The sequence below is a fragment of the Apteryx rowi genome, unplaced genomic scaffold (assembly GCF_003343035.1).
Source record: "Apteryx rowi isolate R43461 unplaced genomic scaffold, aptRow1 scaffold_48, whole genome shotgun sequence".
Classification (NCBI taxonomy): domain Eukaryota; kingdom Metazoa; phylum Chordata; class Aves; order Apterygiformes; family Apterygidae; genus Apteryx; species Apteryx rowi.
The window spans coordinates 121,327-136,350 of NW_020450738.1; the positions used below are offsets into that span (position 1 = coordinate 121,327).

Here is a 15,024-nt window from a genome sequence, read left to right on the forward strand (position 1 = left end):
CCCGCGCCCGCAGCCGTTACCAACGGCCCAACGGCCGCCCCGCGGCGCCTCCGCCGCGCTAACAAAGGACTCGCGGGCCTGCGCCGGGGGCCCGGAGCGGCAGCCCCCCGCGGGGCCCACCCTCGGCGCGGCGCCGCCCCGCTCCCTCCCTCCCTGCATGCCTGCCTGCGCGGCCGGCGGTGCTGCCGCCGGCGGGGCGGCCCCACACCGCCTCCTCCTCCCTCCCTCCCTCCCTGCGTGCCCGCCCCTCCCCGGCGGCGGCGGCGGGCGGCGGCAGGGTGCCGCCGGACGAGCAGGCGGGCAGGCGGGCGGGGTGTCTCCCAGGCGGCCTTGCCCGGATGTGCTACCCTGACTCATAGCCGCGCCGCACGCAGGCTCCGCGCTGCTGCCGCTGCCGCGCCCGCTCCGCCCCGCGCACACGGCTCCCGCGCTTCCCGCCGCGCCCCGGAGAGGCGGCGGCAGTAGCAGCAGCGACAACAGCAGCAGCAGCAGCAGCAGCAGGAGGAGGCCGAGGCCGCGGCGGCACCATGGGTAAGTCCCCCCCCGGCCCCGCTCGGCGCTGCGCAGCCCCCGCTGCCCCCCGAGGCCACCACCCGCTCGTCTCCGGCGGGCGGGCAGAGGCGACTTCGTGCAACTTCCTCGTCGGCCGCCTTCCCCCGCCTCGGCGCCGCCGGCCCGGCCCGGCCCCCCGGGCGCCGCCGGCGCGCCCGGCCGCGGCCCCTGCAGTGCAAAGTTTGCGCGGCTCCTGCGCTGCGCCCTGCCGCTGCCGCCCGCCGGCTCAATGTCAGCGTGGTCCGCGCCGCGGGGCGCCTGGCGCGCCGCCCGCCTTCCTGCGCCTGGGTTCAGGCGGGTGAAGGGGAAGATGCGCCCGGCAAGTGCTGAGGAAGGGTCAGGGCGAGGGCTTACATAAGGCACCGCCAGGACACTTTCCCAATTATTGTTTGCCTAAGGGAGGCAGGTGGGGTCGTGCAGTTAAACGGTTATTGTGTGATCGCTCTTCATTGTTCGTGAAAGATGCAAGGATCTTCATCTTTCGCTAGCCTTTAAAGAGAGCATTACTCATGCCTACAAATGCAGCCATATTACCTGTCTTAATATTGTAAATTAAGTAGTGTCACACTGATCACTACTTGGATGATCCTCCAACAAACCCCATGCGAATCTAGGAAGTATAATGTTTTTCTTTACAAAGCACTCATTGAATTTCCCCACCTTCTCCCCTCACGGAGCTAAACAGCCACCATAAAACAGGCTTCCCAGAAACATCGTGGCTGTAGCGCAGGTCCCAGAGGTGGGTACAGAGTGCTCCCCACGAGTTGCCGAAGCCCCTGCCCAGCCTGCCGGACGTGAGGGTGGGATTTGGGTTGCAGATCCTGCTCGCGGATCTGGAGGGCGAGGAGCCGTGGTTCACGACCAGGGTAAGGGGGTGGTAGTTCCTGAATTCGGCTCAGGAGTTTGACATCAGCACTTCCTGTGGTTTTAGGTAAATCAGTAGTTTCTTTGCAGATCACATACATCTTTCATCCTTAACTAGAAGTTTCCATGGAAAGGAGCAGTTGCAGTGCTTCAAGTTTTTCTGGTTGTGAAATGGGGATGCTTGAATACTTTTTTACCTCATTTAAAGCAATGATGTGAGGATTACTAAACTTCTGGAGAATGGCTCAAAATGGAAGCTGCCTGGGTCAGGCATGAAGAATAACTATTATATTTCATCAGAGTAAGGTAGAGCCATAATGATGTAGTGAAGGTCTGTCTTTTCATGTGGGTTGAAAAGACAAGACCCCAGGATTTAGTTTAAAGACACATGCAGCCTGTCTTCATTCACACAGTAGGACTGTTAATCATTCTAATCAAAGTCTAGTTGTGGCTAACTCTGTTTTGTCTTCCAAAAATAAAATCTTCAGGGCATCGGCTAAAACCTGTTCAAAAAAGAGCTGCTGGTGCAGAAGGAGTGCTGCACTCCTTTTTAGATAAGGCTACATTTCAGTTGCAGGCGAGTTTGTAAACAGCTTGAGAATCTGCTACAGCTTGCTGTGTAAGTAAAACTACATATAATGATTTTCAGGAGGACTGAAATAATTTTCCTCTAGAGTCTGATAGCACCCATCCATAATTGACCAGATAGGCTGCTTGTGAAAATACAGAGGAACATGCTTTTTTCCCTACTTCTTCAACACATCAGGGCCTGAACCCACTGTCTTTAATATGAAGGCAAACTCCAAGTAGCATCTGCAGCAGCTCTTGTTGCTCTGAGGAGTGAGTGACAAAGACTGAAATCTTTTTCCCCTAGGCAGGCAACTAATAATGACTTCCCATGTTTAAGATCCATGTTTGAGCTCATAAAATCAGTACAATAGCTTCCCTCATTCAGCTTCTAGTATTCTTTTTGATAGTGCATTGCATAACCTTTGAAAGTCCTCACATTTAAATTGAGGATGAATATTTGCAGTGTTTAATTTTTCTTCCCATAGCTTGTATAGCCTTTCAATAAATCATGCTCAACAAACAAGCATTTGTAGCAGGGAGCACAGAAATGTTGTCTTATGATTAAACATACGGACTGTTCTATATTTAAAAAGGTTGGCATGGTATTAGCCGATTCATATACTAATGATATAAAATGGGACCCAAGCATGTATGTTCTAATTCCAGTCAAAAGATTTCTGCCATTAAAAATACTTATTATGTGTACATGGATCTGCGTTATATTTACTGTATAGAAATACCTTTCCTGCCACTCTAGCTCTAAATATTTATTCCTCTGAAGTCATTCTCATTGCAGTTTTCTCTTAGAGGACAGTGATTTCCTCTCATTAATATCGGTCTTCCCAAAATTGTCATTTTTGTCCCTTTTATTTATAGTTGTTTTTTTAATCCATGTCTGAGTACAGTTTAAACAATGTTCATTTTTTAGCTTTGTGAGGCAAGTTGCCTTAGGTATTCCTGGAAGTAGAGCACTTTCAGTACTTGAAGCACTTTCAGTACTTGAGATGACATGTGCACACCAGTGCTTTACTTTTAGAAAAACAATTACAGGTTTTTACTTTTCAGTTACTTAGTAACAAATTCTGTTTTTCAAGGAATGGCCCCTTCCCCCAGTCAAATGTTTTGTTTTTAACCTCAAAAAACACAACTTGTATACTCTTTTGCAAAAAACACACTGTATTCAGGAAAGTTTTACAATTTTAGGGCAGTGGCCTGTGGAGGCTGTGGTAAGCAGCCTGCAGTTATTCCACAGATGTAAATTAATACAATAAAAATCAAGAACATTGTTTCCTGTGACTCCACTCCACAGTGATCCACTGGCCCAAAAAGATGGAGAATCACCATATATGATATTTTTAATGCAGAATACTTTAATGACGCACATCAGTTTGTCTGAGGTGCAATATTGCTATAGTCTGCATATACAGAGTAGTGAAAGCTCATGAAAATATTCTTCCATTTTGAGAGCATGAGTTTTCTTAGCAGGAAATGGAAGGCAACCTCTTCTGAAGAAGTTTAATACATGCTTAGATGCTTAGTTGGGCAACAAACTGCAAAAGCAACCTTATAGTTGCACAAGACCAAGTAATTTCTTAGGCTCTTCTTACAATACCTAACAGTAATATCTGAATGTCTCATGGTAAAAAGGTATGTAAGATATACAGGCTATAATAATGCCAATGGACTTTAATTAAGTATTGTCCATTTAGCTGTATTATTGTCATTGCTCATCTAATCTATTTCTCATCTGAGACACGAAAGAACAGAGATTTACATTGCCCACCTCCTCCCAGTATACTCAATTTTCTCTCTTGCTTTCCCTAAAGAATTACAACATGCAAATATGTGTCAAGCTTTGGGGTCAGCCTAGTGGCTATCGTGAATGAAATCTAAACAGAATCACAGATCCTGATATAACAAGCCTCTGCCTGTCTCCAGGACATTGGTTCACTAAGTAAAGGAAGCAGGATGGCTTCAGACATGGCTATGTGCAATATTGCTTTCAGGAAGAAGAGGATAAGCCTGTGTTCTTTTTTTATTAAAAAAGTAATCAGCAGCCTCAAATATGGGAGGAATGAAAGCTAATGAAAAATAGTCTTCCATCTTGAGAGCTCTTTTGCTAGTTTTCTTGCAAGGGATGGAAGTCAGCCTAATAAATTCCTTGGAGAAGTGATGTGTTAATTGCACAAAAAGGTCTTTTTTCCCCCCTTCTTTTAAAGTTTTTGCTAAAACAATGAGATTTCTTACAACACCAGCATATTAGTTCTAACCAGCCAGAATACACCAGTTTAAGCCAGTATAAGATTTTGTATTAGCATTTCCCAAAAACAAGACTGATTTCAGCAAAAGTCTTGTCTTTGAAATTCAAACACAGAAGCAACTGATTTTAGACTATATCTCTTTTGTTTCAGTAATGGTCCTGGAAGTTTGCAATTCTATGTTTCTGAGGAAGTCAAAGAGGTTGGGTTAGTTCTAACTACCCTTCCCTGATGAATACTGTTTCTGTGTTCAGGCCACTATTTATGATCTTTTGTTATTATGTAAGACAGAAACCAATCAATTTTGTCTTTAGCTTTAGGTTAAAGGCTTCATTCAAGAGTACATTTCCTGAGAACAAAATACGCGGAGGTAGTTTCAGAAGTCAGCACGGAACATCTGGCTTTCTATAGAGTCTAAAGTGGAAAGAGAAAGGGCAAAAGAACAGATGAAACCTTAAGGAAACAAAGCAGTAATAATGGAACTGAGAAAGCTACCCAGACAAGAGACAAGAATAGAAAAGAACAAAAACCCCTTAAGGGAAGTGTGTGGAGGGAGAGAAATACCAGAAGCAGAGGAAAGAGAGGGTTAAAAAATGAATGAATGGAACAGTAGAGAATAGCATTAATAGAAAGAAATTAGGAGCTATACACCCCTTCCCCTGCAAAAAAATGGAAAAATAGCCAGAGCATAAATGTAAATAAAATTAGCAAATATTTTGCCTCTCTTTTTGTAGTACATTTTGGCTCTAGCTGACAATCCTGGAGAAGATTCTTTGTAATTCTCAACCTTCCTCAAATAATGCTGATCTATTTCTGGAAATTTTGAAACTTTACCTTAATTATTTGTAACCGTGTAAAAATAAATAAATATGAGATTAATGTAAACTAAAGTTTGTTCAACAGAGGAGAAAATAATACCGTTGCTGTTTGACAGGGTAGAAAGCTATGGAGGTCTATCCATGGCTTCCGCCTCAAAGAGCTTGGTTGTTTTCCCCCCTCAGCTCTGTCCCAGGTGCAGTTCATGTGTTTGGGTGACAAAGGGACATTAAATGGTGACCCAGTGATTTACATAAGAGAAAACCCACTTACCACTGTTGACTTGTCCAACTGGATCTGTGCGCATGCTGTGCATTAAGAAAATGAGTATCCCACTGTCTTTATACTGTTGGAGGCGTTATGTTTAAGATTCTAACTTGTCTTCCAGACTAAGATTGATTAGGAATTGCATCTGAACTTCTGGAAATTGAAAGTCTTAAAATGTTGATGTGTGTTTTCCAGCTAATGTACAAATTTTTTAATGAGAGTTTAATTGTTAATTTCACAGGGAGCTTTTCCTAGTAGGGAATTTTCTAAGTAGCAGCTTTCACAGCATGGATAACCTCCCAGGGCCTGTTTTTATTAAACATGGTCTAGAAATTTGTTTCTCTTTCCAAATTTTATATAATGGCAACCCAATGGAATTGGTTTTGGTAGAGTAAAATGATAGGTAAAAGCCACGGATGTTTGAATGTTGAAGTTCCATTTAGTCCAAAAAAGAGCTGATGTGTTTTAGAATTTACGTGCGCTCCAGATATGCCTAATAGAATTTGTGAACTGTGGAACAAATGGCTTTGGTTCAAGGAGCTTCAAAGCTGTGTGCACAGCCTGGCGACATTTGTTCAGTCTTGAGAGCTGCGCGGTTATAGTTTAGGGAGCTTTGAAGCTGTGCAGAAACCCCAGTGATCTCATACTATTCTTAAGCTGTAGTTCAAGTAGATTACAAACTCGGCAGACACCCAAAAGAATTTGTCAAATCTATAAGCCAGATAACTGCTATTCATTTAACTTCAGACAGAGGATGGACTCTAGTGCAAGACCTCTGGAGATCCAGCAAATACAGCATACCTTACCTGTATCATTTTAAGTGTCTGCTGGCAAAGCACATGTCTTAGAAATGCCTCAGACACAGCTTCTTTGCAGATCATGATAAGAAATGTCAGAGAATAAGTGTGTGTGTGTGTGCGCGTCTGTGTGTGTTTATAGTAATTGGAATTCAAAATATGCATAAATCAAGCCAACATAGATGCCTATAGAAAGTTGTGTTAACATTTGCACTTTAAAATATATGAAACTTCTTTTCACACTTTCCATTTCTAGGTTTGACACAAACTTGTTATAAGATTTACATTTACACATTTAAAAATCAGAGAAAATTAAAAATAATCACCCACTTTTGCAGAGGAAATATTTTAAAAGATCCATTTCCATGTCCCATTTTCCTCGTATTTTACAGCTCTTAAGCTTAGTGCTTCCTAACCATATATTCTAGGGACATCTAAGGCATAGGTCAATTCTGAGCTTTTACTGAAACACCAAACTATTCCTCATGTTGGTGGTATCTCAGTGAAAGTCACAGAACTTAGTCAATTAAGTTGTTTAGGTTCATCAGTTGGTTTATCATCCACTGATATTGCCAGCCTGACAGGTGCTGTCATTTTGAAGAAATATGCAAAATTTCATGTGTTTTTAAATTAATTTTAATTTTTTTGTTGACATTTCTTACAACTGACTCAGATTTGTCAAGTCATTTCAGTATCTGATTAAATCCAGTCAAGCAGGTGCTTAAATTCACATGGTGAATAGCAGCCTTTCCTTCAGGCTCATCACCTGTGTTCTGCAAATATACTTGGCAGTAAGACTGGACAGGGAGGAATATGGAAATGATAAAAGAGAGAGATGGAGACTGTGTGAGGAGACCAAGATGCGTTAAAGAGAGCAGCTAAATAGAGTAGGATGTGTGACATGATGAGGGCCGAAGAAAACTTTGGAAAAATGTGTCAGAGCTGCCAGTAGTCCTGTGGGGAACAGGCTTGTGTTAGGCAGACCTGGGGAGGTGACAACTCAATGCCTGCTGGTGGTCTTGAGTTAGAACGTCCGCTGTTGGCCACCTCTGCTTTTTTGTGGCCTTCCTGATGTGCTGATATGGGAGCCTCAGGACACATGACCAGCAATTCAAAACCCTATCCTTAACTCATTCTTTATGTTTCAGTAAACATCTATACCTCTAGAATATACCAGTCCAAAAAAAACCCCTATTTATAATAGAATACTAATCCTTGTCCCATCTTATCTTCTGTACAGTGAAGTCGTCAAAGTTGTTCAAAGATAATACTCTTTCATACCCACTTTACAAACTCCATTCTACCTCATTTGCTCGCAATTTTATCCAGACTGAAAACTGTGCTATCATATAAAAACTATAAAATTTGTCTTGTACCTTTAATTAATTAATCCACATTAATTCTGTGACAACATATTTTGTGTCTGGAAGCTAAAAATTCTGCTAGCTGAGCAATTTAGCATAAATGAAAAAAAAMCTTAAAAATATGAGCATTCACAAACCTTTCTGGTCTGTAGGTCAAGTGGAGTGTTTTGTTGAGGTCTGCGTGTTCCTAAGTATGTCCTGCTTTCTGGCAGCTAAGAATCCCTCTTGAGAGCATATCTGGAAAAGTTTCTTGACTTTGATGTTGTACTACTCTCATGACATGACAGTCCAGTGACTTGACTTAATGGGACTATTTTAACACTTCTAACCTCAGAAGCAACCTTGAGCATGCATGTCACCATTACAAGGTTAGTGGCACATTTGTTCTCTTCTCTAGCGTTGCTAACTTTATTCTGGTATCTGCGTTCCCTTCTCTTGATGAGAAATTCCATGATGCTCTCAATCTACAGCACCCAGCAGGTATAACTGAATTCAGTACTGATAGATCACTACTTGTGCTACATGAAGGCTTTGGAACATTTCCTTAAATCAAAATACTGTTTTATCTCAACAGTAGAAACAAAGCATCCAAAGAGAAAAGGTTTTTAAAACCAAAGCAGGATTGTACACATCTTTCTTATCTAAATCTTCCCTGCCCACAGAATGTTTAACTTACCCTTCCCAGTAATCTGGAGAAACTATCTAGTCAGCCTTCTGAGCTAGGTGTATTTGGTAACAGCATCTTCATAGCTCTGACCCCTTCACCAAGCAGTCTTCCAGTCTGCGTACTGCAAGTCACTGAATTGCCTCAGAGTTACTGGAGTTACTCCAGAGGTTCCATCCAGCCTGCCCTTCAGTTGTAGGGAAATATGCATGGAGTGCACATCAGAGTAGTCTGATCACATCATATTCCAATAACCCCACTAACCAAATCATATACAAGATAAATAAACAAGCTGTTATAGTCTGTTGCAGTGGCTAAAATGATTTTTTTTTTGTTATGTCATTCAACTGTCATTGGAGTTTTAGGTTACATTAGGGCCCTGTTGTGCTAGGTGTTGTACAAATATGCAAATTGCTCCTTGAACAGTTTAAAAGGAAATGCAGCAAGTGAGCATGACCATCAAGAGGAGTGGCAGCAGCGATGAATAGTTTAGTGGTGTTCCAACATTTATCTTTTTTTTTTTTGGTCTTTAAGCAACTAGTAACTAATATTTTCCCTCCTCCCTCTCTCATGCTTGTGTGTTGAACTGATTCTAGGATCAGGATGTAATTCTATAAAAGAAAAAAAAAGACAAAAACCCCTCAAACAGCAGCAAAACCCTGGTGTGTGTGAGCATACTCATTGTAAAAATATCTAGTATGATTAAATGAATTTAGAAATCCATTTAATAGGCTTTATTTGCTCTCATCCTGCAAAACCTGTTAAGTAGTGTCCTTTCTTACCAGGATCTCAGGTTAGAGATCTTACAAGGCTCAGGGAGGATATGCAGACATGCTGGCTCTTGCTATATGCAATTAGGCTTAAGCAGGGATATGATGGAGATTGAAGGAAAGATATGCAACATGCCATGATGAAGGATCACTGGCAGGAACCAAGTAGGCTCAGGTTTTTTGCTTTAAACCTTGACAGTAAGAAATGCCATCGCCTGTTTAGAGTGAGGTAGTTCTTCGGTCCAACCAAAGATATAGTCAATAAATTTACAGGCAGCATTGTCCAGAATACACTGTGTGCTTCCCAGGCAAAAAGCATGAATCCCTTCTTTCTAGCCTGGTGTTACAATGTTCTGATTTTCTTCTTTTGTTATTTCACCTAAGCATTCTTTCTTACTCTTCCCACTCTTCCACACCAATTCTGTTCCTTCAGATTTCTTTCCCTGGCTCCATACTTCATTGCCCAGTTTTCTGTAACATTCATCCTACTCTCTGCCTCCTCCAGTTGTCTGTTCGTTCTTTTCCTTCTTTCCTCCCATCTCCCACATCTCTACTCTTCTGTTTCTGTCTTTATTAATTAAATATCTGACAACTTCTTCAGTCATCTGCCCTTTCCACTGCCTTTGTTAGGGAAAGATTGAAAAACTGGTGCTTCACTTTCTAATTTCCAAGAGCTGAAGTTTTTTCATTTACAGCCAATCAAATCATGGTTCAGTTTTGCCTAAGGTCCTAATACAAGAAGCAAGAATACGTAAAAGAATGCATCTTGTAGGAAAGAAATCATACAGAATTGGGCCCTGATCACGTAGATGCCATTTATATTGCATTCTTGTGCCCACATAAAGCCCACGCTGAGTACCGTTGAAGTCACTGGTATCCTCCTTTTCTGACTCAGCTGACCCAGCTCAGTAGAGCTTAGACTGCATTGTTTTGGTAAAACTATGCAAACTGGCATGCATTTCCACTTCCTTTCAAGACTCTGAAATAYAGACTCTCCAGCTTACACAGTGGGGGGAAAAAAGTGGCAGACATTGGGCCAATTTTGACCATCAGAAGCACTATTAAAATGTGCTTATTCACAGGTGTGATACTATACTAATGCATAGCATATGAAGGAACTTGTCAAATGAAGAAAGCTGTATCCTGTGTTAAAGAAATGATCTGTTGAACTCATTTTTTCTTTAAAATGGGTGGAATTACATAGTTTATAGTAATTTGTTTGATCAAAGAAGAAACCAATTTAACATGGAGGTCATATTATTAGGACATCATTCTGTAAAAGAAATAGTAAGCATGGTGTCATATGTTATTAATATACATACAGTGACCTTTGTTGTGTGTTGTAGCAGCATAAGGAAAAAGAAAAATTATGTTTTCAGAAATCTGCTTCAGAAAACTACTTTGTGTCCATTAGATAATGGCTTTTGATGCTTTCTGATAATAGTAAGGTCACATATTCCCAGAAAACATTAGGAATTTCTCTCTGCAAGACTGCTACACAATGTTTCTAATGACACATATATTATAATGCRGACTTTTAATGCTCCAAAGGCAAGAATGATGGAAAGAAAGAAGGAAGCAAAAAGATTCACTGAGCTTTTTTTGGAAGGTGTCCTCATCCCAAAAAATGGTATGAAGTGTTTGTTTATAAGTTTTCCTTCTACGAGGAGGGTGAAGGAATCACAGTTCTTTTTGGCTGTTGGGAACAAGGTAGAGTTTAGGACTTCTCAGAGATTCTCTAGGAGAGACTGGCAGACTTCTCTTGTGAACATAAAATTTGAGTTTAGTGCATGTACCCGATTCAAAACAGATGACTGGAGAGAGAAATGGCCTAGATAATACAGCACTTTATGTTAGCAGGGGATGGCTTGCTTTAATTTTTCTTTTTTTTAAGAAAAGCAATATAATTGATATTAAATAGGCTTATTGATAAAAAGTAACAGATGTGGGCTGCTGGATTGTTTGTAGCTTGCTTTGCTCTTCAAATTCTAAACAGTTTACTGTACTTCAGTCATCACAACAAACAAGGTGTCACTTGCAAGCCAACATACTTCAGCAACTGTTTAAACTAAACTGCTTTCTTTTCTAAATTCAGAAATGGTCGTCAACAAAACAGCATTTTTGGCTGTACATAAAGAACTTGCTGATTTTTTTGGAAGGCTGGTTAGTAGGCACATTTTACAAAATGACTTAATATTTGGCAGTTTTTTGGAAACACATGCTTTCCTTTTGACCCTTTTTCTCTCTTAAAAATGCATAGATTAATCTATTAATATTTTTTGCATTATCAGAAATGTATTTCCTAAAATCAAAAATTTGCTAAGGAGTCTRTGTGCATAGTAAGTTTAGACTATGTTTGGGGGTAAAGATGTAACCATCAGATCAAGGATGAGATATCAAATTTGAAAATTCAGAAATTCTTGCAAGCTCCTGATTTTTTTTCCTTTCTTTCTCTCTCCTCTTCCTCAGACTCATGTATTTCTTGCAAAAGCAGACATTCTAACAAAATAGACTGCTTCTGATTTTGGTTACAATTTGGAAGTAAAATATGGGGGCARTTTTTGTTTTAGCACTTAACTATTGGACTCATATAAAACATCCAGAATAGGTTTTTGATGGTCACTATGGTTATTGTATTTATATAACAATAACAGGTATTGTACTTCTAAGGCTTTGATCATGGAGCAGGTGTTGGACTTCAGTGCTACCTCTAACACCTTCAGAGGTTCAGTGCAGATTTAAAAGCCAAATTTTGCTTGTTACGTAAACACAACTACTGTTCCACTCTATATTTGTGGAACCCTATTTGTCCCCAAAACTCGGCATATCATTTGAATCATTTCATCAAAGATGTTTCTGCTGCTCGATCTAATACAATCTAAGGATAACAGAAGACCATCAGACAAGAAAGTCTGGTTGAATTGACATGAAAGGTCTCTGTGCTCAACACAGAGCTTATAAAAAGGCATTGATTTAATGAAAGTAAATCTTTTTTCAGTGGTGAGACATGGCTTTATTTTTAAAACAAAGAACTCTTATCAAATGAGAATTTTAAGTGTGCATTATAGTTTTAAATGATGCTGTATTGCAGTGCTTTAACTGGCCTGGTTGCAGARCATTTACAAAAGGTAATCTGTTGAAGTCAGCTTTGCTGCTGAAGCCTCTGTGTAGTCATATTATAGCCTTGGTTCCSCATTGTCCTGTATTATGCACAAAGTGACTGTAAATTTGATTTAAGACAGTAATTGGGCCCAAATTGTAGCATTTATACTCAGCCTGGGCATAAATGACCRTAGAATAATGGGTAATAAAGTGATGGATAATAAAGTGATGCCCATGGTGCCTTCATGTATATGAGATGATTTGAACCATTTTGAAGAAATCTGTTTTTTAAATCTTCACTCTGTGTTAGTAGAATGAATGGTTTTAAGATATGCATACAGTTGTGAGGGCTACAGTGACTCACAACTGTGGAAGCCAGAAAGAGCTGCAGATGTTTGGTGCACTGGAGAATTTGCAGCACAAGGGAATTAGGAGTTGTATTCTCAAAAGAGTGTAGTCACTCCAGCGTATCACAATGTCAGACACAAATTTGAGGAAATTTGACTCTTCATGCATTAGAGAGAACAGATCAATGTTCTTACCATGGGTAACAAACAGACAAATAAATTGTCATTTAAAAAATAATAGCACCAAGCTTTACCATAAAATAATTCTCTTCAAAGTGATTCATCAAAATATCCTAATGAGTTAAATGGGAGAGTGAAAATAATGCTGTGTTCAACTACGGGAAAAGTGAAGGAGGGAAGTAAGACTGAACTCAAATTTAGCCCCCTCAAAATCCATTTCTTTGAAAAAGTGAAAGCAGCAAGAACAAGAGAACAGACATAATGAATTTCCATATTGTAAGAAGTTGTCTTCCTCTCTACCCCTATTCTCATGTGGGGTTTACAAGACCCTGGATTACGGAAGGCTGCTATTGACACAGAGAGAGAAAGTGGAAATAAATGAAAACTGTTTGGTTGATTGCTACCTTGAGCTCTGAAATATGAAAATAAACAAGTAGCCTAACAAATGGAAAGTACGCTGTGCTAAAAAGATATTGGTTCAATATGTATAAAAACAWTTGCTCCTAAAATGTGGCTTTCTACTGTGACATTGCATCATTAAGTGACTTGTCAAGCTACAAAAGGTATCATACTGACAGCTGGAATTAAAAACAACATTTTCAGGCTTAGAGTCCTATATTCAGACCACAACTTGTTAAGTGCCTCAAAACATAAGACTTCTGGGTATTTCAATAGTTATTTCATTACATATATAACACCATCCTACAGCTAATAGGCTGGGAAGTTCCTAACCAGTTCTTTTAATAGTAATGTTGAAAGTTAGTAGACTTTTGCATTTTTGTTAGTAAATAGTTTACAAAATCACCTCTGTGGTACATTTCTAATGTTCCATTTCTATCACATACACTGTCATCTCACAACTTTTGTCCTTTTTTATCCAGAGGCCACATTTTAATCCTTTTCTTTTCCAATATAGAAATCATATATAATCTTTCTCCAGTATTTAAATTTTGCTAGAGATTTTTTTCTAGCATTTCTAACATACCACTTCTGCCAGTTTTCACCTCTTAAAAATTTCCTTTGGTTAATAAATGTCTTTGTATACAGTTTCATACATTGAAAATGTTGTATCATGCTGAAGTTAGAAGAAGCCTCATTCTAGCTTTTCTTGTTTGCTTTTACAACTGAAGACTGCAATGAAAGGAAGTCCATATTTTCTAGCCTTCAGAGTTGTGCTCAGATCCTTCTGAAGTATCAAGGCCTTAACAAATCAAGATAATTTTCCATCACACTCAACAGCATGCTCTTTCSCAATGGTAAGACTTAGTCTTCATGATATTTTACAATCACACTGTCTCTCTTCTCATATGTAGGAATTCAAGCAGTACCAAAAAATACATATGTTGTTGAGTAAATGCAAGATAAGTATAATTTTATGCATACAAGGAAGTCCTCTCATCCTCTCTTATCARTGTTTGAGGATTTTTCTTCTTGAGCCCAAAACTGCTACAGGTCTCGTAGGATGGAAGAATGGTTACCTGCTTGGGAAGAAAAGGAAAAAATCTATTACCTAAGCATTAGATAGCAAGAATAATGAGATTGGTTCTTTTCCAGTCTGTGCTCTGCTAATTTTTAGTAAGACCAAACAGTTACATTTCTCTCACACAGAAAGTCTTAGACTTACCTGTAATGGGAGTGTCCTACTTGAAGTCATTGTAATAAACCCCTGAGCAGAATGAATAAAGGTGTTTTGAGCTGAAATTTGAAGACTGATAGAATAATAGAGCAAACACAGAATTGTCATTTGGAAGAATTTTGCAGACTGTCGCTAACACCAGAATCAAGTCAGCCGTGACTTTGTCTAGGTATGCCTTGAAGCCTCCATAGTCTGTGTAACTTCCCCTTAGGTAGCTGCACTATTAGGTGGCCCTTTAGCCTCCTCTTTGCCAGACTAAATAAGCCCTGCTCCCACAGCCTCACCCTGTAGCCCATGTGCTCTAGGCCCCTGCCCATCTTGGTAACACTCTCCTAGACCCTCTCTTGTTTCTGAGCATCTTTCTTGACCTAGGGCACCTAGAATGAGATACAGAACTTTTGGGAYACAGAAATCCTCACCAAGTATCAAGCAGAGCCTTGATCTGCTGGCTCCACTCCTCCTAATATAGCCAGTATGCAGTTTGCTTTATTTGTGATGAGAGCATGCTGTTGGCTCCTGTTTAACTTGGCAACCACTGTAACCCCCTGGGTCTTTTCAGCAGAGCTGCTACTCAGCCAGGCCGTTCCCAGCCTGTACTGATGCTCAGGGTTATTCTCCCCTAGCTGCAGAGCTTGGTGCTTCTGCTTGTTGAACTTTATGAGACTTCTGTTGATCCAATCCCCAAGTTTCCAAAAACACCTCTGGATTGAAGCTCTGCTATTAGGTGTGTCAGCCATTTCCCCAAATTAAGTACTGCCTGCCAAAGGCTATACCTTTTCAAATGCATTTATACCTTCAGGCTGTACTGGTTTCAAATACAAATTGCATACTTAAAAT

General features: G+C 40.4%; 1 protein-coding gene and 1 long non-coding RNA gene across 4 annotated transcripts in view; one reads left to right on the plus strand and one right to left on the minus strand.

Moving 5' to 3' along the window:
• The first annotated feature begins 430 nt into the window (after window positions 1–430).
• RAP1GDS1 (Rap1 GTPase-GDP dissociation stimulator 1) overlaps window positions 431–15,024 on the plus strand; it is a 106,646-nt gene continuing 92,052 nt past the window's right edge. For all 3 annotated transcript variants that reach the window (XM_026078443.1, XM_026078445.1, XM_026078444.1), the window contains exon 1: window positions 431–531. In XM_026078443.1, the coding sequence (XP_025934228.1) occupies window positions 528–531 (4 nt within the window). In that variant the 5' untranslated portion in view covers window positions 431–527. The remainder of the gene's footprint in view (window positions 532–15,024) is intronic.
• LOC112972230 overlaps window positions 13,015–15,024 on the minus strand; it is a 28,702-nt gene continuing 26,692 nt past the window's right edge. Inside the window, exon 7 of the long non-coding RNA XR_003255595.1 lies at window positions 13,015–14,029. This is a non-coding gene — a long non-coding RNA (uncharacterized LOC112972230). The remainder of the gene's footprint in view (window positions 14,030–15,024) is intronic.